The sequence below is a fragment of the Mustela lutreola genome, chromosome 11 (genome assembly GCF_030435805.1).
Source record: "Mustela lutreola isolate mMusLut2 chromosome 11, mMusLut2.pri, whole genome shotgun sequence".
Taxonomy (NCBI): domain Eukaryota; kingdom Metazoa; phylum Chordata; class Mammalia; order Carnivora; family Mustelidae; genus Mustela; species Mustela lutreola.
In genome coordinates, this window is record NC_081300.1 from 95,189,320 (window position 1) to 95,213,010 (window position 23,691).

Consider the following 23,691-nt stretch of genomic DNA (forward strand, 5'->3'; position numbering starts at 1 on the left):
CCTGGCCCCCACAGGAATGTGTAAGCTACTACAACCACAGGGGTCACCCCATTATTTCAGACTAATTTGCCATTCCCTACCAGGCTGGAAGCTTCCAGAGAGCAGGCTGTGAGGTTTCAGGACTTCTCAATACCCGATTATTGCACATCTGACACGTTGGAGACTCACAAGAGACTCCCCAGGCAAAACTGAATTTCTAGGAGGGAAATAAGCACTTCCCCATAAAGAGCTCAGTGGAAACATTTGCTCTCCATCATACGCCCAGTCTGAAACCACTAAGAGTCACTAAGGATGACAGGGAAGGAGGGAAAAAGGCTTTTTTACAGTGAGAAAAAAAAATCTAAAAATCCTGGGGATCGCAGGAGAAACCATGCAGACCCTAAAGGAGACAAACTGATCGTGTTATTCTAGAAAGAAGCAGTGAATGAGTCTCAGCAAACTCTGCCCCGGGAAACCCCCCAGCAGGAAGAGCTCAGAGGCAGGGGTGAGGGGGTTGGGGGTGTTCTTCCAGATTGTTCCTCGGTGCTCAGAGTCACAGCTAGAGGCAAAGTCAGCTGGGTATCCAAGAGTCAAGACTCAAGGACTGAGCCATTCAGGGGTGATGTCCCTTTAAGTAAAGGCAGTAAGGCAGGACTCCGCAGCAGCCATGCTCTCTCCTGCCTCTGTCAGAACCACCCAAAGCTCTGCCAAGTTTGTGTCTCCAACCCCCTCTCCCCCAGCTCAAAGCTTGGTCTCAGGTTTTGGAGACTGGCTGCACCTCACGGGCCTGCTCCCATAGAGACAAAAACCCATCCCTAGGTGCAGGGGAGGACTGGAGCTGTGGGATCAGCTAGCTGGTGGCCACAGAGGACTAAAACCACCAGGATTCTTTGTTCCATAGGGATCCTGTTTCAGCAACCACGCCTGGGACTGGTTCCTCATCGAGACCTAGGAGGCCACCAAGGTGACTCCGTTGGAGGTCACGATCTCATTTTCTTGGACTCTTTATTCCACATGGGAAGTTGAGAAGGATGGCTTCCCCTCCTAAGGGGTCTCCAGGAGTCTGGCCGACACTCTGGCTCAAAAGTATTCCAGAAACCCAGAGACTCTCAAGGGCCACACTGAAAACATTCTTCCTGCCCAGCTGAGCAGAGGAGACGGCCGGGCCCACATTTCACTCACCAATAAGCATTGATTCTCTCTGGTATTCCTGAGTGAGGTAGGACCGCTGGGTCACACAGTACACGTATCTTTCCAAGACATACCAGCACATCTCATAGTAGAAGGGGTAGCGAAATTTGGGCTGCACCTGAAAGCAAAGACCCAGGGGTGGAAGTCAGTTTCTGGGAGGCAAAGGAGAACCAAGGGAGAAAACAGGGGGGAGGGGGTTTCTGCGGGAGTTATTCTCACCATCTTAACAAGAGCACAAATGGTGTGAGGGGGAAATGGGGGAGGCGGGCTAGAAGGTAGGAGAGAGACGCTGGAAGGGGCAAGATACCAGTAGCATGCACAAATGAGGAGGAAGAGGGGAGAAAGAGGCCTGTGTGAGAGCATCATTTCAAAGCTCCCTGAGCTGCAGGCCGCCAGGGGAAGGCGGATGGGGTCCGCTTTGTGCTTCTGTGAGATGCAGAGAAACAGTTGTCCCCTGACCTGCTGACGGAGGGTGCGGGTACCTGCGGATGTGAGCCTGATTCCAGCTACAACAAACACAGGCTCCTCCTTGTTCTCAAAAATTCTTGAACAGACTCTGCTATCCCTCCCTGCCCCTTGAAAGACAGAAATCGACCCCCCCCCCCCCCCATTAGATCGCAGACGGGCTATCAAGCATCTCCTGCACTCTGGGAGGGAGGCAACACCGGGAGGACCAATGACGAGGGAGGGGTGTGGCCTCGCCTACCTCCAGGGGCGGGGCCTTAGAGGGTCCCACCTCCTGCACCTCCGGCTCCTCCCAGACAACCACCTGGCACTCCCCAGTCTGTATCCCCAGAGGATTCCCTCTGACAAAAGTCCCCAGGGTGACCTGGGGTGGCTCTAACACCAGGAGACACACGCCCGGGTCTGGAGCAGGGGTCCAGATGGGGATCCCCTTCGGGCCACTTCTTATAGGGGAGGAAGTGCAGGTGCAGAGAGCTTTATGCATCAGAACCGGGAAAAGGCCGGGGCTCCAGGCCTGGGCTCCAAGAGAATTCTGATGGGTGGAAGCACGGGGTCTATATGGACGAGATGGCAGAGAAAGATGGCAAAGGAAGCAATTACAATTACACTGACGGCCCTGCACAGATGAACCTTCCGGAAGCTTCATCCTGAGCGGGTAAGTGAGGAATGAGGGCAGTGAGTGGCTAGTCCCTGTCTCCCCCAGAGGGACTGAGCCCTCTTTTCCAAAGCTAGATCCTACAGGTCCACACTCACTCCGGACCTGCTCTTCTGCCCTCTCGCCAAGGGTGTGTCTGCCTCCGGGGATCTCTGCGGGTGCCAGAGACCCCTCTTCACCTCTCCTACCTTCCAGAAATCCAGGGAGTTCAACGTTAAGCCAAGGACAAGGTCCCAACTTTCTTGCAACAGTCTACAGGCAACATTCTACGTGTGGGATGAAGGCAAAAACAAGCAGACCTCAGTCCTCTGCCCTAAAATACCAGTCTCCTGCCTCTCTCACAGTGCCCACCTGGAAAAGGTCCCAATTCTGCCCTCTCTGAGAGTCCCAGCTCAGTCCCCCGGCCACCCCAGGTCCCGCTGACTCAGTCAGTGTTCAACCGTGAGGCCCCTTTCCCATGTCTGGGGCGGTCTCACTTCTCCCATCTGCTTATTGGGTCCATTCGACCTCCCCACCTCTGGTGGATGATATGTGCTGGAATGAGATCCTGGCCGCCGCATGCTTTTGAGCTCCTCCGGGGGGATGCATGGAGTTGGGAACATCTAGCGGTTTCCTTGGCTCCAGCTACTTTCCTGAGAACCCTGGTTTGAATGCTGGGATAGCAGTAATCCTTTTTCACTGTCACTGAATCAGTGCCCTTCGGAGTTTAAAAAGGAGAGGGTCACTTCAGACTGAGACAGACCCTGACCTCCTGTGAGGAGGGGTCCAGGAGCCTCAGCCCTACCCCCGCTCCAGAGCAAGGACCAAGAAACTTTGAAACCAATTGCCAATACCTACAGAGCAGGCTGAGGACGGGCAAGCCCGCCTCTTCTCGGACGGACCCTTACTCACATCTCCTGGCTTCAGATTTGATTGGTAAGACTCTGAGGTTGCTTTTGACCTTACAAATTTTGGGAAACTGTGCGAGCCACTCCGCACGGCAGGGCACCGCGGCGCCTGAGACTTTTTCTAGATCAGGAAAAAAAATATATTTTTTGGCTGTCTATCAGGAGAGGAAGAGAAGTCTCCCCTCATTGTTGCTGAACCCAAGGGAAACCAGCTGGGTGAAAACAAATGCTGATGAAGGAATTCAAATTTTTTCTTTTATTTTTATTTTTTTTTTTTCCAAGAGAGCACGGCAGGAAACAAAATGGGCAAAGAATTGACTTACAAACGGGTTGTCGCCTTCCACCCTTCGCCTTCAAAAGGTCTCAGCCACATGCCTGGGAACATTAAACACACGATTGCTCAACATTATTTGTTGACAGATTCGGAGCCTCACCAAATTGAGTTGTTCACCAAAAGGCAAGGCAGTTCAGAAAGCATGCAGCGCTCCCAGCCTAGGGGATGATCAGTCTATGAGCCGATCTCAAGGGGTAGCTTTGAGTTCCCAAAGGCCCCTGCGAGTAGCACTTGGCCTTAGCCCTTCCTCTTACAGCTGAGCGACCTCGGGAGATCAGAACCAAAGGCGTTTTGGTGCATTGAGAACTCCCAGGTCTCAGGGGACTTGAAAAACTAAAATATGAGGGTGGGTGGAAGTATCTTAAAATTTGTTTTTCTCCTGGAAAAAAAAAAAAGTCAATGGGAAAAAAAAAAATCCAATGGCGGAGGAAAAGAGGAGAGGAAGGGAAAATTATTTGCAATTTCCAAATAGATTCACTGGCTGAGACGGAATGGAGCGTGCGGCGTTACCTTTCCTGAGAAAGCTGCCTTCACTAGAGCCATTGGGGGGGAAAAAAAGATAAACGTAAGAGAGACGGCAGTTTAATGAATGATCAACTGGACCATCCCTGTCCCTTATCAAGCTAACTGGCGTTAAAAATACGTAGTGAGAGTTGTCGAGACATTCTCTTCACATAATAAACATGCAACACATCCGGTCCTTGGTGTGGCTCCCCCCGCACATCTTTACAATGAGAGGGTTTACTCTGCATAGGGGAGGATACGTGTGGGTGTCTACACACTGGAAACCACCAGGCCCGGGGAAGGGCAGGGCCCCAGCAGCAGTATCACCCAACCCCCCCACACCCAAATTCAAATCCTAGCTAGCAGAGATGCAGCTTCCTAAACATAGGAGACCATTGGGGTTCCCCTGGTCTGGATGGGAGGGGGGGATCCCCCCCTTGGGCCACAAAGGCAAATTCTTTTTCTAAGACAAATCCACACCGCAGGGCTTAAAGACTGACAGTTTCCTGTCTCCCCCCCCCCCGCCCCCTCCCCCCCACCCCCACCCCCGCCTTTGGTTTCCAAGCAAAGCCCCGTTTTAGGGACTCTTGAAAAACTATTTTTAAATGGCCATAACCTTCTTAAGAAAGCTCACAGGGATGTAAGGAATTAAGCTGTAGCGAGCTGACAAGGAGCCCTGGCATTTTATCTGGCTTCCAGTGCTCTCTCCCCAGCATCTTTTGTCTGCCTTGGCTCCTAAGACATAAACAATTGGGCCCTGTAGCCAAGCCCTCTCCAAAGACCAGAAATCAAAGCAGATTAAACAGCCTGCTGCTGCTTCCAGACCAGCCTGCCCGCCAGCCCCCCGCCCAGAAACCTGCTTCAGGGAAACCAGATGGGGCGCCCACTCAGATGACAGGGAGAGTGGGCCTTGGGGGAGGGGACCCTGCCGTGCTCATCTCAACATGGACCTGAGAGTCTCCAGGCGCCCACTGTGATGCCGAGGGTTCCACACTATTACTCTCCCTCCTCCCTCCCTCCGAGCAGAGGAGGGGAGCTGGACTCCTGATGGAAGGATGGGGCCCAAATCCACTGAGAGCGGACAATCCGGATCCCCTGGGGGAGGGGGACAGCTGCCAAGCAAGTTGCCAAAGCCTTTAGAAATCCCAGCCTGATTCTGGCTTTCAGGAATTGGCTGGAAAGTCATGGGCCTCACTTCTGGATTTCTCCTTTTTTTCTCCCATACTCCCTAGTCTGCTCATAACGCAAAATGGCCCATTCTTCAGGGCTGGCCAGGGAACAGCTGGCCGGAGCCCCAGACAGCACTTGACCCAGACTATGGGAGGACCACTCACACCCAGGATGCCCCAGGGCAGCCTCCCCCAGACCTGGAAAGGAATGGTGGGCGGGCAACAGAGAAAAGAGGTGCGAAAATCCACAAAACAAGACCCAGTCTCTGCAGACCCGGCAGCAAACCCATCACTGAAGACGCACAGTTGCTCTGGGACGACAACCTGACCACTGAACAGAGCTCAGGTTGTTCCCAGGAAACCCCTGGACACAGTCCCTCAATGCCATCAGGACAGTTTGAGAAGTCAGACACAACACAGTAGCTAAGTTCTGGTTCACGTATGTGATTCTGGCAGCCCTGGGCCTAGAAACTAGACCAAGAAAAGTGGGGACCCTGGGCCCAGGGCATCTGCCTCAAGGGAATGCTTCTGCAGAGTCCAGACACGACCACACCTCTCTGGGGCAAAAAAGCCTCCTCTGAGGCAAAACCCAGGAAGATGTGGTGTGGTCCGTCCACACGGGGAACTGTGACTCAGCCATAAAAAGGGATGAAGCAATGACCCCGGCTATATCGCGGATGAACCCCGAAGACAGAAGTGAGAAGTGACGGAAACTAATCCCAAAAGGACACAGGACAGGATTCCCTGTCTGTGCAACGTCCAGTGACAGGCCAATCTGTGGAGGCAGAAAGCAGACTGTTGGTTGCCACAGGCTTATGAGGGGGAGAGGGGTGGCTATGGAAGGTGACTGCTAATGAGTAGGGGGTTTCCTTCCGGGGTGATGAGAATGTCCTTGAGTTAGAGGCGGCAGCTGCGCAAGGCTGTGGATGGGCTAAATCCCGTGGAGTCGCACAGCGTAACCGGTCACTCATGTGCTATGCGTGTTATAGCTCAACAGGAAAAAGGGAATATGTGAACAACTGTAAGGAAAAAGGAGAAAGAAGGGGCCCTCTTGACCCCAGTTTCCCGCCCTCAGATCTGCCTCTCAACTGCCTTGGGACCCTTGGCCCAGCTCCACAGTGGGAAAGCGGGTGTAGACGCGAGCAGCCAGTGCTCCCCAGGGGAAGCTTGTGGAACAGAGCGACGTGGAGGGCACACGGGACACACGTCAGGTGTCTCAGCCTCAGTCCCGGTCCTGGGGGATGGGAGTGGGGGAGACCCTATGTCTGAGAAGCTGTGACCATCACAGTCACAAGGAAAAGCCCCGCCCCCGCCGCCTGCAAGCAGACATGGGGACAGAGCTCAGAGACCATACAGATACTGGCTTCCTCGGGGCGTGATATCACATTTGGGGTCCCTGGATGGGAGGCGACACATGGCCAAGAGCTGACCTTTCTAAGCCCCCCTCCGAACCACAGCCATAACCACCCCAAAATCCCCCCCAACTCCTGTGCATCCCTGTCTACACCCGAGAAGAAGGAAGAGGCAGGGTTCCCAGTATCTCACAGCGTTTCCTCACTAGATGCTTCCTCTTTGACGAGGGGGTTTTGGCTGCCACTGGCCTGGAGATGAACAGAAACTCCAGGGGCTCTGGGTGGGGCTCTTACAGACAGCCCCCCCCGCAAGGACCAAGGCCCTGCTTGAGGCAGGGGACGGGAGGGAGGGGGGAACCACGGAGGACTTTGGAACGACTTGTCCCCACACACCCCGAGCGCCAGGCAGGGCTCAGGGGCTTGGGCAATCCCGCCGGGAGAGAAGGAAGCCTCCTTACCCGTGTTCTGTCCTCGATCTCGTAGATCCGCAGCTGCATGGGCACGTTAAAGCTGTGCAGGATGTTTCCGCCAAATACCAGAGAGTCTACAGGGGTGTAGACGGCATGGATCCAACCTGGGGCGGGGAGGGCACAGGCAGGGTCAGCCGCGGGCTCCCGGACCCCTGGGGAGGTCATCCATGGAAGCACGCACAAGGGCCCAGGAGGCCCAGGGGGCAGCCAGGACCACAGCTGAGGATCCCTGGGCTGCCTGACCCAGAAGGCACAGTTCCGGGCTGGCCGACAGGGCTCGGACACACAGCCCCGAAGGACGACCACAGGCATTGACCCCTGGGTGGCGCGAGACAGTGGTGGGCAGCGGAAGGGCCTCGACAAAGGCTTCCTCATGTTGCTGCAGCCTCCAGTGGGGACAGGCCCCGTCTCCCCTCCCCATGCTGGCCAGGGAGCCGCATCCCTCTCATTCAGGCTGGCCCTGAGCCTCTTTCCCAGCTGCCCAGACAACATCAGTCTCAGGAGAAATCACAAAGGACCGCCTGGGACCACAGCTAAGGAGTGACACCCGCCAGAACACTGCGGGGGACCCAGACACTTCCCTGTCTGCAGTGCAGAAGACCGAAGTCACCTGTAAGGACTGGAGCCCAGGGCGGTGGCCTCGCTTGGTCCCTGAAGGCTGGACGTATCGAGCCACCCGACTCCCTCACATGTAACTAGTACATGTCTCCAGGGCTCAGTGGACCCACATGTGCTCCCGCCCACAGTCACAGCGCAGAGCTAGGGGACAGGCAGGAGGATAATCCCCGCCCATGGACAGATGCTGCAACCAAGTCACTTGCTGGACGAGGTGGCAGCGCCTCCTTTCGGAACCCCTACGCCGCCGGCCACTCCATCACAGGCTCAGCCCGCCAGGCCTGCGGGTCCCACGACCAGGCCAGGGAGGCAAAAAGAGACATGCAGAGGGAACAAGACAGACAGAGGTAGGACAAGGACAGAGAGAGGCAGACAGACTCACAGTGAGAGACAGGATCGGCAGAGGAGAAAGGGGACAGACAGGGCAACCCCAACCCCGAGATCCCCGGCCCAGGCATCCACATCTCCTCTGACCCCTCTTCTCTGAGCTGTGTGCGTTAGTTTGTCTGCCTGGAGGACGATTACAGAGCCCCACCCCCACCCCAAACGCACCAGTCCTGGGTCACAGGCAGCCCCAGGTCCAAGGCGGCCAGGAACAAAGGTACAAGGCCACTGCTGCCCTCTGTGGGACACTCGGGGCGCTGGTGCTGTCCTGTAGGGCAGGGAGTGGGATGAGCTGGCGGTCCTGGGGGAGGGCGGGGACAAGCACCAGCCCAGAGCACAGGAACAAAGGCTCTGTGTAACCTGGTTCGGTCTAGCTCCCCACACCTCGGGCTCCGCTGGGCAGGTGTGCTCTTGTCGCGTTCCCTGGGCGCCTTCCCATCACCCTCGCCCCTCCGTGCAGGACAAGTGTGGCTGCCGCTGGGCTTCCGCATCTGCTTCGGCCTCTCCATCTCAGCTGTGTGCCAGCTGATTTTCTCGGCTGTACGTTTTCTATCTTTGCTGAGCAGAGCTACACTGCCCAGGACTGTTCTTACGGCTTAAGCAACGTGACTTAAGCAACATTTCCTGAACTGGGACCCAGGACTGCCAGGGTCAAAGAGATGCACGTGGCAGGATGAAGCCTGAACGGGGCCAAGAATCCAGGGCCCCGTTCCTATGCTCCTTACATGCCCACCCAGGGCCACACAGAAAGCTCCAGCCCCTCACACCTGGGCTGGAAACTGTCCCGTGGCCCACTCACCATGTGCTATGGGGTAGCTGACCACCCCCTCTCCTGGCCTCTATCTGCCCGAGTAAAATGAGGGAGATCACTACCTCCCATGCGGGGAACCTGGTGAGCAAGAACTCAGTCCATGTAAGCAACTGCCACTGATACTCGTGGTGGTCTCGTCCATCTTGAAGACTTTGCAAACACTGGTGCCCGCGTCAGTCTGCATTTATAGACTCTCCCTTCTGTCCTATCAGGTGGAAACGCAGATACACCTGACTTACACCTGTTACCCTAGTAACTCATCCAGCAAGTGACTCGGTGAGCTAAGAGGGAAACGGAAGAGAGGTTCTGTTTCAAGCAGAGTGGCAGGGAATCTATACCCCCAGGCATTTCAATGGATTCTAGAAGCTTCTACCCACTCTTCTCTAATCCCCAAGCCAGGGCCTCACAGGTGGGCCAGGCCGCCTCAAACGGGTTAGTCACTGCCAAGTTCTTCCCCGTAGCCTTCCTCAGATCTGCTCCATGACTTTGGAGCATTTCCCTCAGGAAGAACCAGGAAGGAGAAACAAGAGCATTCACAGGCTCCATCCATCCTCACCCTCCTGATGATGTCTCCTTGGCTGCACAAGAGAGCAGGTGTCCCAGGCTGGTGACTGAGCTGGGGAGGCTGACATCTGCCTCTTGCTTCCAGAACAGAGTCACCAACAACATGAAGGCAATAACAGGGGTGATTCCACACAAGCGACAAAGGACAGATCCAGTCAAGGAAGGAAAGCAGGCAACCCACAGAGCCTACTGACAAGTGTTCTCTGGGACCTGAGGAACAGTGGATCACACAACCCAGACACTCAGGATTCAGAAACCAAAGTCCCCCTCCCACCCCGCCATCCACATTTGTCTGTCTCTGTGGCTGCTGTAGGGGTAAACCCAGAAGTCACAGAACTCGGGGGCACCTCACGAAGGGCCATGGCCTGCTTCCTTCATGAACTCCCTGAGCTGAGCCAGGCTCCAGGCTGGGCAGATCAGCTGCCAAGGTGCAGCCTCTCCTCTCTAGGACCTCCCAGCTAGTACCAGGGACCCAAACTGACAGGCCACAGGCTGCGGCAGACTCAGGAGCATGTTTAGTTTGACCCACCTGTGCTACAAAAAAGGGGAAACTTCACAAGACAATCCGAACTGCTTCCTTCTCTAGAAAAAACAGGAAGACGGGCCCACCAGGCCGTTCTCCTCTGGCTTTCACTGGCTGGAGACGCATACCAACTGCCCAGTGTTGCCCGCCCACCCTCTGCCTCTCCAGCCTGCTTCACTGCTACCCTCTCCCTGCTCTGTACCCATTTTACAGGTGGGTCATCTGAGGCCCAAGTCATGTAACACTCTTTAAGTAGCTTCAGGTTACTTTTTCCTCAGACTGGCCTCAGTCTAAGAAACATCTAGGGCTACCCATGAATTTGGGGTCATGAGTGATTTTATTTATTTATTTATTTGCTTGTTTTAGAGGGAGACAGAGAACAGGGAGAGCAGTGGGAGGGGGAATCCCCACTGAGCCCAGAGCCTGAGGCAGGACTCAATCTGGGTCTCAATCCCATGACCCAGATATCATGACCTCAGCCAAAATCAAGAATTGGATGCTGGGGCGCCTGGGTGGCTCAGTGGGTTAAAGCCTCTGCCTTCGGCTCAGGTCATGATCTCAGGGTCCTGGGATCGAGCCCCAAGTCGGGCTCTCTGCTCAGTAGGGAGCCTGCTTCCCCCTCTCTCTCAGCCTGCTACTTGTGATCTCTCTCTGTCAAATAAATAAATAAAGTCTTTAAAAAAAAAAGAAAAAAGAATTGGATGCTGAGCTACCCAGGCACCCTTAGTCATGGGTGAGTCTTACCACAAAGCAAGGATGGAAAATACTTTCAGGCCAGTCCAAGCCACCGACCCCAGGTCCCTATGTTAGAATCCCCCTCCTGGCTGCTACCTGGCTGGACACATTCAGGACAGAGAGAATGTGTCTTACAGCCTCCCTAGGACCTTCCACACTGCCAAGAAGGCCCTTAAGGAATTTATTAAATAAGCAAATAATTCTCCCAAAGCCATACGGCTGAGAAGGAAGACTGAATCCTAAGTCTACTGACTCCCAGACTAACGGGGAACCAGGTGAACTCTGAAACTAGACACACCTGGGTTCTTGCCCTGCTCTGTTGCTTATTAACTGTGTGACCTTGGACTAGTTTGTTTACCTCTCTGGGCCTCAGGAACGTTCTTTATTTAAGGTTTTTGTTTTTTTTTTTTTTCATTTTTCAAAGTAATCTCTATACCCATTGTGGGCTCGAATTCACAATTCCGAGATCAAGAGTCGCATGCTCTACCAACTAAGTCAGCCAGGCGCCCCCATGAACTTTCTTTATTTAAAAAAAAGGCAGGAGGAAATAAGTTTCTCCCCCTATGCTTATGAAGAAGGTAAGTAATATACGCAAAATGTTTGCGGCTTGCTAGTATGTTATTATGACCATTAGCCATAGTTCACCTAAGCTGGTGCAGCCAGGGGAGGCTAGCCCATCCACATGGTCAGGGCACTGGCCACACACATCACATGAAGGAAAAAGATGTCACTGAGTCCATCTGACCTCTAATTCCTTGGGGATGATTTCCACCTCTAGCTTTCCATCCACCTCGCGATCAGGCTGAATCTGGGTGACCAGCCAGCCGCTCCTGACCCTGACTGTGGGCCCTGGCAAGGCCTCGGCCACCTTCAAGTCTTCCTCTTCCAGGCAGCTTTCTAGGACCACCCAGGAATGAGTCCTGAGCACCACGACCCCCTGCAGCACAGCCTTTACCCAGCTCTTCACCCCAGACACAAGAAGGAAGAGTTAAATCGCATCTCACAAAGTTACTGTAACATTTAAAAACCCTCCCAACCCAGCAGCCTCCCGGTTTAGCCTTCAGAGTTGAAGACCTGCTGAATGACCCACAGGGACACACGAGGCCAGCATGAGGTAGGAGGACACCTGTCTAAGATCGCACTGTGGGGACAAAAATCATTGTCAGAAGTGAGAAATGCCAGCATTAGATTCTCTACTCCGGACACAGAAAAACCCACATGCAGACAGGCCTTGTTCCCCAAGGCCAGCTCTCCACTCTCCACCCAAAGCCACACTCCAGCTCCCCCGACCCCCAGCTGTGTGTCTGCCCACAGGTCAGGGGGTGTGGACTCGGGAGAGAATCCCCAGGTGCCCGACTACTTCTGCGATGGCGAACTCTGGTCCTTCAGTGTTCACTGGGATGATAAGAAAATGAGAAAAAGGAAGATGACACCGACTGTCATAAACTCAAAACCATCAAATACAAACCACCATCCTTTATTCCAAAATTATGGATTTCCAACTTTTTTAGTAATGGGATCACCTCCTATTTGTGAAAATCAGCAGTAGTGGATGCCAGGTAGTTTTTGTTTTGTTTTGTTTTTAAACTAACGCCCATCTTTAGTAAAATTGCAAGTTTGTAACAATAAACTCCTAACTTTTTTTTTTTTTTTTTAAATTTCATTGGTCCCTGCAGAAATCAGTGCTTGGGAACCACATGGACCCCCTGCCTCTGCGAAGGGGACAAGTTCTAACTGTCCTTTTTTCAATTCCTGAACATCCTGGTCTCACTCACAGCCCTCAGGGCCAGGAGTCTTTGCGGGGATCTAACTCAACCAGCTGCTGCGGTTCAAATCCTCCTCTTGCCTTCAACAAACAGTCACACCCCTGCTGGGACTCAGAGGCCGCCTCTCAAGACTTTCTCCAACCTGCTAAGTCACCAAAATGAACACCCGTCCCAACCAGGACTGAGGGAAAGCAATGAGCCACCTCCCAGCTGTGCAGAAGGCCTGGAGTCCTCCCGGGGAGGGCAGGAGGCCTGCGCTCAGTGGGACCAGGTTGGGAGGCACCTGGAAGGTTCCAGAGTTCAGCGCCATCCTGCTCCCATTGTGCAGATGGGATGGTTAAGGCACAGAGAGGGGATGAGACCTTCCCCAGGGCACAACGAGAGTCAGCAGCAAAACCAAGAACATGACAGGGTTCCCCTGCATCCATCATGGCTAACCCCCATGAAGAGTGGCTTGAACACACCTAAGAGGTCTCTGTGCCTCTCTGCCCACCCACTGCACCACCCCTTCCTGTCTCAAGGAGCGGTCACTCCCCTCCCCAAGTCTGAGGATGGACCTGGGGCCATGGTAACAAAGTCTCCCCCACTAAACCCTGCCACTTCCAAACCCCCAGTTTCTCTAATAGTGAAATCTCTGCCTTCTGCTCAACTTTCTGGAAAAGCCCAAGTGTGCAGACCCCATCTCCTCGGTGGGAGATGCTACCATAACAGCCCCCTCTTCACTTGACACTAGTGCTTCACATCCAGACCCAAGGCCAGCTTCCAAGACCACTCTCAGAAACCTAAGTGTGACCAGATTCTCCATCATGGATCTTAGTTGCTTCAAAGGATACTCCTAAGGTTCAAGTCCCCACTCAGTGGCAAATTCCCTGCAGGCTTCTTAGCACAGTCATATACATAGCCTCTGCTTGTATACATCCAGTGACAGGGAGCTCACTACCTAGCAGAGCAAATCATTCCACCACTTGGCTGTATCTCTTCTTCCAGGAGAAGATCTTTCAACCAGCTGACAGCTGTTCCCATTCACTATTACTTCCCCAGATCAAACCATCCAATTCCTCCTTCAAATTCATCTCACCTGATGTGACATCCAGACTCCCATATCCAGGTCAACTCACTCTCCAAAGTATAGTGACCAAAAGGAGCACAACCTCCTATATGTGACCAGACCCCCTCATTTAATACAGCGGGACTGTCACCTCCCTCATCCTGGGTAAATTTTACTGTTAATGCCACCAAAAGCTGCACTCCCTGACCCCTAGGGCATCTGTCATACTCACTGGTGCCTCAGCCTGTAGCTGCCCAAAAGCCCTCAGTCCATCACCAGAGAGCTGAGGCATGGAGGTTTCAGCTCACTCAGTCCTCACTACCACCCTGGGAAGTCTCACTCCCATTTTACAGACAAGAACACCGAGGCACAGAGAGCTTAACTCACTCCCATAAACTCACAGCTCATAAGCACCAGAGCTGAAATTCAAACGAAAGCCGTTCAGTCTGGCTCCGGGGCCGGTGCTCTGAATTACCGCCCCCCACTATACTTGCAGCCACAATTTCTTTTTTTCTTTTCTTCTTAATTTCTTTTTTTTTTTTTTGGTGGGGGGTGGGGGGTGGGACTCCAAGTACAAGAGCGGACATTGACCCTTTACTACTTTTCACCTTGTGCTGCAGAAGGAGGCTGCCACGTTGGGTCCTTGCCCAAAGCTAGATTCCCCTCTGCCCATTCCCTAGGCTTTCAGGCGCCCTTAGAAGACCCCCCACTCTGGGGCCCGCCCTTCTCCAGAACCTGCCCGGGACTGCCATTACCATACATTGCTTCTTTGGGTAAAACAACCCAATTCCTCCTTCAAGGGGGTGAGCCCACTCCCCTCCCCACAGCACCACATCACCCCGTCACACAGGAATCTCCACAGTACGTCCCGGGGGGAGCCACTCACCTTCCCCTGAGGAAGGACGCTAGGCTTTTTCCCAAGAGTGAATTCTAGCCCACAGGCAGGGAGACACAGGCTAGACGTGAGAGAGACAGGGGCTACTTCTCCCTGCAGCCCGAGGCCTGCTTTTCTCAGGGACTCCCAGTGGCCACAACCCTGTCGCCTGGCCCAGAACCCTGGCTGAGGCCACAGGAGAGCCAGGGGCCGAGAGAGAGCTCGGCGCCAGCCTTGCCGGAACCTACCGGAAGGGATGAAAAACGTGTAGCCCTGTTTCAGCTCAATTCTTTGGCATCGCTCCACGCGGTCTCCCAGGAAGATGTCACTCTGTTTTCCTGACAGCACCCACTCCTCGTACAGTGCCAAATTGTGCAGGGTTGGAGGAATCAGCCAAAAGATCTTGGGAGGAAAAGGAGGCAATCAGCTGAAGATCCGGGCCAAAGTCCTGGATTCCTTCCAGGCTGTGCCACAGCCCAAGGAGACAGCCCTACCTGCCTGGAAGCAGGGAGGACAGGGGACCGCCTCCAGGCCCAGGCCCAAAGGGTCTCTGGGATGGCGGGGAGGCTGTGCCACCCTTCTGAAACACCCTCTGCCTGCCTCTAGGGACTCTCCATTCCCGCTCAAACATCAGGGTGGGTAGAGCTCCTCGACCGGGTGGAACATTCTTTCTCCCGAGCCACAGGCTCGCTGGGGAGGTAAGGGAAGGAGAGGAAGGGAATTTCCTAAGTTGTATGAAAAAACGGTCCAATAAATAAACTCAGCCTGTGCTCACTCTGCAGAGGGAGGAAAAACATCTGGAACCAAGTAGGATGACTTCCTACCCAGAATTTCTTCCAACATGTTTGGTTAAAACAAACGCACACACACAAACCCAGACAAGCAGGGCGACACGCGTCCGCTGAAGGAGCGCCCACGTCCGTGCGGGCCACACTCAGAAGCAAAAGCAGCAGTAACATCCTGAAAGCACGCACCACCACCTCCTCTCTCTGGGCGACGTCTGTCCCTCAGATAAAATGTTCTTGGAGGCAGGTGGTGCCGGCAACTAGACTTTTAAGTTAAACGGTCGGTCTTCGCGCTGGGGCTGGAAACCACAGCGCACAGAGGGAAGGCTGGGAGCTCTTGGGCACCCAGGCTGGAGTTGTGATCTGGCTGGAGGTGCTTGGAACACTGGACTGGGGGAGCAGGTGTAGGACAGGTAACCGGATGTGATGCAGAAGGGCTGAGCGGAATCCTCCCCTCCAGGAGGAGACAGGGAGTGGGGAGGTGGTCCTGAAAGTGGGCGGGGCAGGAGCCCCTAGATGCAGAGGGCGGAGCGAGAGCCCCTCCACGAAGGAAACAGGCAGGGATGTGCAGAAGTCCAGGAGACTCGGCTCAACTCACCTTCCCACCCCGGAAAACATGGTACCAAACGGAAGTGCCTCCGAAGTCGATGTGGAAGTCAGTGAAACAGCCTTTCACGCTCATCAGACAGTACCTGCGGCACAGAAGCGGGGGATGGGGAGGGCAGGAAAAATCATTCAGGTCCTGAATCACTGGAGGTGTCTGACCTGCTGCCCTTTTATAAATGCTAACACTGGGGACTTTTCTTTTCTTTTTAAACCCAATTCTAACCGGAGTTCCCCCTAGGGGAAGCCCCAGTGATCAGATGACGCATCTCAAGCATTGGCCACCTGCCCCCAAGGCTGGGGGAGGCATCTGGGTTTTCAAGTCCCCAGAAGAGAGCTGGCAACCCACAGGCCACTGGGTTCCTTCCTCACAGGCGGCTTCGGCTCCTGCCCCACCCCCACGCCCACCCCAGGAGGAGAGGCTCCTTTTCTGCTCCCTCCCAGCGCCCGGCCCTGCATTTTTCCCAAGACGCTAGTCCCCTTTGCAGCAGCTGGAACCCTGGAATTCTCAGTGTAAACCACCTGCAAAGCTTGCCAATTACCAGTCCCTATTTTCTCCTCTCCGTTCGCTCAGCAAGAGTTCACGGAGAGCCCACTAACGGTCCAGCCCAGAGCTAGGCACCGCGCTCAGAGCAGCGTGTCAGAATGCATCAGCCCCCTGCCCCCCTGGGAAGGGACATGAACCGGCCCGCACAGGGGGGAGTGAAACAGGACAAACTGCAACGGACTGAGAAGTGAGCAGCGAGCTCCAAGCACAGGCTCCAACCAGCCGCCAAAGATGACCGCGTAGGATCCGACAGATATGAAAGGGCCCGAGTAGGCAAACCTAGGGACGCAGGGAGTAGAGGAGTGGCCAGGGCCTGAGGGCGGGGGTGGGGTGCAGGGCTGGGGAGGGGCTGATCATGGGCACCGGGTTTCCTTCTGGGGTGATAAAAATGTTCTGAATTTGACCGTGAATGCACTACTCTGTAAACATACAGAGCCGCTGAACTGTACACTTCAAATGAATGAATGGTACGTGAATTCTATCTCCATAGAACTGCTAAAAAAAAAAAAAAAAAAAAAAAAGTAAAAGGATTAAGAGAGGATGCTGGGGGTGGGGTGGGGGACAGGCCGAGGGGAGAACCTGGGCCTCAGAGGCTTGGGCGGGGGAGGCGCGTTCAGGAGAAGGAACCCGCCAGCAGCCCCCCTTCTGAGTTCGATAACCCACCCTTCCTTTCAGGAACTCACCAGTCTCCTCCCTCCTCCCTTGACATGCTGCCCTCCTAGGGGCGGACAGAGCTTAAGGGGGGCGGGCGGGGGGGGGGGGCCCACAGAGCAGGCTTCCAAGTCCAGGCCTGGCAGGCAGCGATGTCAGGGCCCCCTCTCTCCCTCCCACCCCTTCCCACAAGAGCCACCGGCGGCACGGATGGGGAGGCCTCCCCACAGCTCATGCCCATGCACCTTGGCACTCCAGAGGCCCACACGCACATGCTTACCCCACTGACCTCTTTTCCCTGCTGCACTTTGCTTTTCCATGGTTTGGGGAAGAGGGGAGGAATGGGGCAGGGACAGACAGGGAGGAGCCAGCAGCAAGCCCCAGTGGAGATAATGGGGGGCGTGGGGCTGAGCTGGTTTGGAGGCTGGTGGGCTCCAGGCGCCCCCTCCCTCTGGCTGCCTTTTGCACCTCACATTCAGGTGGACCCGGGGCTCGGCAGAGTATGCAGGCGGCGTGCCCCGCGTCCCTCCTCCGGATAGGCTGGAAGGAGCCTTAACCATGTGTCTGCAGGAGGCTGACAAATCAGAAGGCCTTCCCCCACATCAGAGCCCCGCTGCCTAGCAACCCCATCGGAGGGGTGTAGTTGACAGCACAGGACGCAGCCCTGTCACGAAGACGGGCGCGGGCTGCTGGGCTGGCGCTGGGGTTGTTCAAGTCCCAGCTCAGGCTCAGGCTCGCTCCCTCCCGCCTCTGCCTCACGCGACCGGTCAGGTCCCCCAGGCTGAAGACACCAGTGACCCTCTTCTCTCCAAGGAACTGGGGGTGCGGGGTGAGGGTAATGCCCTAACCCACCCCACCCCCCACAGACCACACCGGCCTCCTCTCCAAGCACCACTTCAAAATATTAGTCCTCGTTTTCCTAAAACCACCTCTTCCTCTGGGTTTTCTTTTCTTTCCTTTTTTTAATCTAACCTTGGTTTCCACCTCCTTCAGGCCTCAGCAGAAAACAGCCTAGGGAAAGCAATTTAAGTGTTTGTGGGGTGGAGGGAGATGTGTCTCCTTTAGTCTGCAGCTGGATAACCACCCAGGTGCCGGCAGAGGAGAGGCAAGGAGCTTGCCTCTTGGGCACCAGGCCCCAAACTGGCCTGGTCACTACCCTTCAACCTCCTGCCCCCAGCCCCAACCTCCCCAGCACGCGTGGACGTGATCACTAGGAGCTGTGTGCAAGGAAAGTTCTCCAAGTTGTGCCTGCGTCTGATCTGTCCTCCCAGTCACCCTCCAGCATCCTCTGAGGCCCTTCGGAGCTTGGGGGCGCCACTTCCAGCCCCGCCTCTCCTAAAGAGGCCCCTCCTCCCTTGTCCCTCATTTCCTGGCCTCCGGGCCCGGGCCGCCCCTCCCGCCGGGCAATTGCAGGCTTTGGAGCCGCTAGGGTGGCTGTGACAGGGCCGCTTTGTCCGGGCCCCTGCAGCCACCACCCCCGCCCGCCCGCCCGCCCCGCGCTCATTCCGGGTCTCCCCCCTCACTCCTGCTCCCGCTCGCTCTGGCGTGACGCCTTTGCACTGACCTCTACAGCTTCCTCTTCCAAAGCACACCGCAGTCACATGGGCACCCCGGCTCGGTGCCACGGCCGCTAAGCTCTCCCGCCGGCCAGCCAGCCTGGCTTCCGCCTCGGCTGCCCCTTGCCCGGAAAGCCGCGCCCCTCGACACCCCCCCACCCACCGACCCGGTGGCTTCCGTGCAGGAGTGCACCCTCCAAGTTGGGGGATGAGAATCAAGAGCCCCCGAACTAAGCCTCTGGGGGGGTTCCCGCCTCCCAAGGCCCGGGCTGGCTGGGAGGAGCGTGGTAGGAGGGGGCGCTGCACCTGCAGCACCAACTTTGGGGCGCTGCCTGGGATCCGCGGAAGCGGGGCGACCCCACCCCGCCCTTTTCCTTCCAACTTAGCGAAACTCCCCCTGCAGCTCCGGCAGCATCCCCTGGGGCAAAGGTCTTGGCGGGGGGTAACCTGGAGAAAGCTGGCACCGGGAGACGGGGCTGGAGGCGCCGAGCGCGCGCGCACACACACTACACACTTACACGCAGCCCGGGGAGACACAAAGAGCTGCTCCGCGACGCCGGCTGCGCTGCCCGCGGGCGGGAGGCGACCCACACCCCGCCCCGGCGCGCCCCGTAGGAGCGGGGGCTCCGGGGCAGCCCCGGGCCCGCGGGGCGCAGCGCAGGGACGCCCGCCCGGCCCCGCCCGGCGCGCCCGCGGTTACCCTCGGCGGCGGCGGCAGCGCGACTCCCGGGCGTCCCCTTCGGCAGCGCAGGATCGACGCGCGCCCAGCCCCGGCGACCGGAGCCGAGCCCCCTCCACGGCGCTGCCAGGCCCCGGCGGAGGACCGTGCAGCCCTCTCTCCTCCTTCCTTCCTCCGGGAGCCCGGCGCAGCCTGCGCTCATCCCCGCGCTGAAACTGAACACCCGCGCGGCGCGGCGGCCGCCAGGAAGGAGGAGGGAGGCCGCGGCGGCGACAGGGAAGCTTGCCGGCCAGCGCCAGGGGACGCCGCCGCCGCCCACGGCCGCCCCCTCGCCCCCGGCTGGGTGGGGACACGAGGGTAGCTCTACAGGCGGGCGCTCAGCAACACCCGCGCCCCCGTTTTCAGGGAGTGTGGGCGCCGTCCTGCTCCTGGAGGTGACGACCCAAGACGACGCAAAGCCACCTTCCTTAAATGTGCCCATCGGGGCATGGCTGGGGTTGGGAGAGAGTGTCAAATCCCAGGTAGAGCTGCTGGGAGACGAGGGATGATGCTCTGGCCCTCAAACAGACTATCTGTGTGACCTTGGGCAGCTTACCTCCCCTCCCTGAGCCGGTTATCTCATCCTAATGGCAGGCAGGTGATTTGAAGTTCAACTCTGCATTCTGAGACAGGCCTGTGCTGCCCCTTCCCTGCCTGCCCCCTTAGTAGCTGTGCAACCTTACATCATAGAATTCAGAGGGAATTCAGAGACATGTACATATTAACACAGTACCTAGCACCATAAGACTGATAATTTAATCGGATTTTCAACCCTCCAAGATCACTCCCAGGACTGCCCCCATTTTACAGATGAGAAAGCGGAGGCACAGTGGTCACTGCTTTAATCAGTGACAGTGCTTACCCAAGCAGCCTGGCTCAGAATTTCTCAGCTCTTCTCCCAGGTCTACCTGGCAAATCCCAAGACTGAAGAGTATCGATGTCTTCAGGTTGTGTACAAACTCAACCCCCATCAGGCTGCAGGAGATGGTCCTGCTCAAATGAGAAGTCCCACCCTCCAGGACAGGCTCACCAGGGCCACAGCCCTTCTCCCACTCTATCCCCACACCCTTCCCCTAAACCACAAGGGGTCAGGAGACAGTGGTATAGCCTTGGTAGGGGCAGAACTCAAGCTTCTCCATTCTTTGCCTAACTCCATCCACTGGAGCTATCCTCCAACATTAACTAATAGTCCCTAATGAGCGCTAATGATAATAGCTGTTTACACGTACGATATCATTTCACCTTTAATACAACCTATAGGCTGCCCGGATGGCTCAATCGCTAAGCGTCTGCCTTCCACTCAGGTCATGATCCCAGGATCCTGGGATCAAGTCCCCCATCAGGCTCTCCGATCTGCAGGAAGCCCGCTTTTCCCTCTCCCACTCCCCTTACTTGTGTTCCCTCTCTCACTCACTCTCTCTGTCAAATAAATAAATAAAATCTAAAAAAAATAAAACAACCTATAATCCCCATTTTAGGGAGGTGAACCTTGAAGCCATTTCAAGGTGGTCCATGCCCAAGGTTAGAGTGCTGCTTCCCAGGGTCATTTACAGGATGCCCAGCCGGTCCTTAGTGCCTCTCCAAAGGCCTGCTATGAGATTACACTGTGAACTCTTTGGAACTGGCTGACTTTATATATATATATTCTGCCTACTTAAAAAAAAAATTGTAAGTACAAGAAACATCTCCCATCTTGGATTTGAGCACCAGTCATTGGGTGGGTGTTCTTGAGCAAGGTGTTTTTTGCTTTTTCTTTTTTAAAGATTTTATTTATTTATTTGACAGAGAGATCACAAGTAGACAGACAGGCAGGCAGAGAGAGGGAAGCAGGCTCCCTGCTGAACAGAGAGCCCGATGCAGGACTCAATCCCAGGACCCTGAGATCATGACCCGAGCCGAAGGCAGCGGCTTAACCCACTGAGCCACCCAGGCACCCTTGAGCAAGGTTTTTTAAGCACTCTTTTTTTTTTTTAAGGGAGGGTAAGTGGAGAGGGACAGAGGGAGAGGGAGAAAGAGAATCCCAAGCAGGCTCCAAGCCCAGGGCCAAGCCAATGTGGGGCTTCATCTCGGGACCCTGAGATCACAACCTGAGCTGAAATCAAGAGTCAGATGCTTAACCAACTGAGCCACCCAGACACCCCTTGGGCAAAGTTCCTGACACACACAAAATATAAGTGAAGTTGAGTGAGCTAAGAGAAGGCTCTGACAGCTGAACCAGGCTGGCCACATGGGAAAATTATTACTTTTTTGGTCACAAATGCCTCAGCTCGAGCCCCAGCAGGGATCACATCAGATTCATCTGTGTTAAGTATAGCACCCAGCGATACAGCCCTATAATTATTCTGATCAACTGTGTGACACTGGACTAAATCCTTCCCCCTCCTGGAACTCAGCATCCCCATTTGGTGAGCTAGTCAGGGACCTCTAAATGTGGTTCTCAGGGGTCAAACCAGGCCCTAGATGTGCTTCGTTTGGCCGGCACTGGGTTGCTGCTGTTTTGTATTTTTTTTCATTTTTTAAAAGAAGAATTTTTGAAACTATCCACAGCCGCAGCAGCCCCCACTGTCTTACACTCAGCTGTACACCTGTTATCTGCATGGAAGCACTAGGAACTACAGTTTCCTTTTCTGTAAAATGAGGATAGTAACACCTACTTCCAAGACTGCTGAGATATGCGTGTTAAGTGTCTAACACAGTGTCTATGTCTATACGTGGCAGCACAGAAAAGGCTAGCTTTCTTTGGTCCTCTTGTAGAGGTAGAGAGGAAAAGCCAGGAATCCAGAGGCCTGGGGTGTGCTGCCGGGCCCACAGCTCCGCCCCTGTGTGACATCAGCAACCTCTCTAGTCCCTCCGTGTTCCAGGGTGGTCTATCCCACAGGGATGATCATTTCTAGTACCAGCAAACATGGCTACTGAGAGGGGAAAGTAAATAAGGTTGTCAAGATAAAAACCCAATGCAGGGGCGCCTGGGTGGCTCAGTTGGTTAAGCATCTGCCTTTGGCTCAGATCATGATCCCAGGGTCCAGGGACTCAGCCCCTCACTGGGCTCTGTGCTCAGCGTGGATTCTGCTTCTCCCTCTCCCTCTCCCCCTTCCCTCCCTACTCCTTGTGCTCTCTCTCTCTCAAATAAATAAAAAAAAACTTAAAAAAAAAAAAAGCCCAGTGCAAATGTGATCCGAATAGATTGAAAAGCCAGGGACACCAATGGCACTTGGAGACCTTGTGCCTACATGAGGGCACAGAGACAAACATCCTTCCCACACCGCACATCCACTATTGGCTCCATTTCCCTACAGCATGGTTGGCAGGTGGGGCAGGAATGACAGGATCCCCATTTTGCAGAAAGGCAAACTGAGTCCCTGAGAGGAGATGGAAGGATTTCCCGCGGCCACCAGGGATCCCCAGGGGCAGCCTTAAAACTTGCTTCATCCTGTCGGGGTTTCAGCTTTGCATCCCCCAATTTTTTCCCGGTTCTTCCCGCCACCCCCAGAAAGTACAGGGAGAAAAAATACAACTGACTCCCAATTCTTTGGAGGCCCAACATATGCCTTATGTGGGGTCCCCTTCCTTCTCCTGCCCATTAGTTCACAGCTTGTCTCCATTAAGCCACAAGCCTCATTTCTGGAATCAACATGTGAGGACAGAAAAGACTCGCTAATTTCCTTCTGGAATGCATCATAATACCCAGCAATGCTAAGTGAGAAAGGTATGCCCATGTCATAGACCTAGGAGATTATGAAGACTTTAAAACATGTCCACGGGAGTCTTTGAGACCACCCTCCCTTTCAGATATAGAGCCAAATTCCCCTTCCCTTGAGTGTGGGCTAGACCAAGTGCCTCACTTTTAATTAAAAGAATATGGCAGAAGTAAACAGCATGTGACTTTCAAAACTAGGTCATCACAGACACTCTGGCTTCTTCCTTGCTCTCTCTCCAATCATTTGTGGGGTGGTGGTGGAGGGGAACCAGCTGCCATGCCACAAGGACACTCAAGTCACCCTATGGAGAGGCCCACACAATGAAGAACGGTGCCCTCTAGCCAACAGCCATGAGAGCGCACCCTCTTGGAAGTGGGCCCTCCAGCCCCGGTCAAGCCTTCGTATGAGTGCAGCCCCGGCCCCCACCTTGAGACAAGCTCACCAGCCACTATGAGCCTGGTAAGCCACTCCCAGTTTCCTGATATACAGAAACTGGGAGGCAATGTTTGTTGCTTTAAACTGTTAAGATTTCTTTTTTTTTTAAGCTATAAAGTTTTAGGATAATTTTATGCATTAATAAGCTGATACAGGAATATTCCCAAACAGTTGTCGCTGTTTATCTATTATAAGGAATATTCTAAGACAAATAACTCTAGTCAGCCAGAACATTCCTGCAGGGGAAAGACGGAGAGAAGGCAAAGGCAGCAGAAGCGCCCAGGACAGCCGAGATATATTCAGCCAGCCCTGTCATCCTCTTTTCTCTTTATCTTGTCTTTTTTTTTTTTTAAGTAATCTCTACACCCAACA

The 23,691-nt window shown here is 54.9% G+C and overlaps 1 protein-coding gene across 9 annotated transcripts in view; it reads right to left on the bottom strand.

Moving 5' to 3' along the window:
• KDM2B (lysine demethylase 2B) overlaps positions 1 to 23,691 on the bottom strand; it is a 123,155-nt gene that overhangs the window by 67,145 nt on the left and 32,319 nt on the right. For 6 of the 9 annotated variants that reach the window (XM_059140433.1, XM_059140432.1, XM_059140435.1 and 3 more), the window contains exons 7-10: positions 15,710 to 15,803; positions 14,575 to 14,728; positions 6,995 to 7,110; positions 1,162 to 1,288 (exon numbers count right to left, since the gene is read on the bottom strand). In XM_059140433.1, the coding sequence (XP_058996416.1) occupies positions 1,162 to 1,288; positions 6,995 to 7,110; positions 14,575 to 14,728; positions 15,710 to 15,803 (491 nt within the window). The other 3 variants (XM_059140441.1, XM_059140440.1, XM_059140439.1) reach the window with 3 other exon arrangements.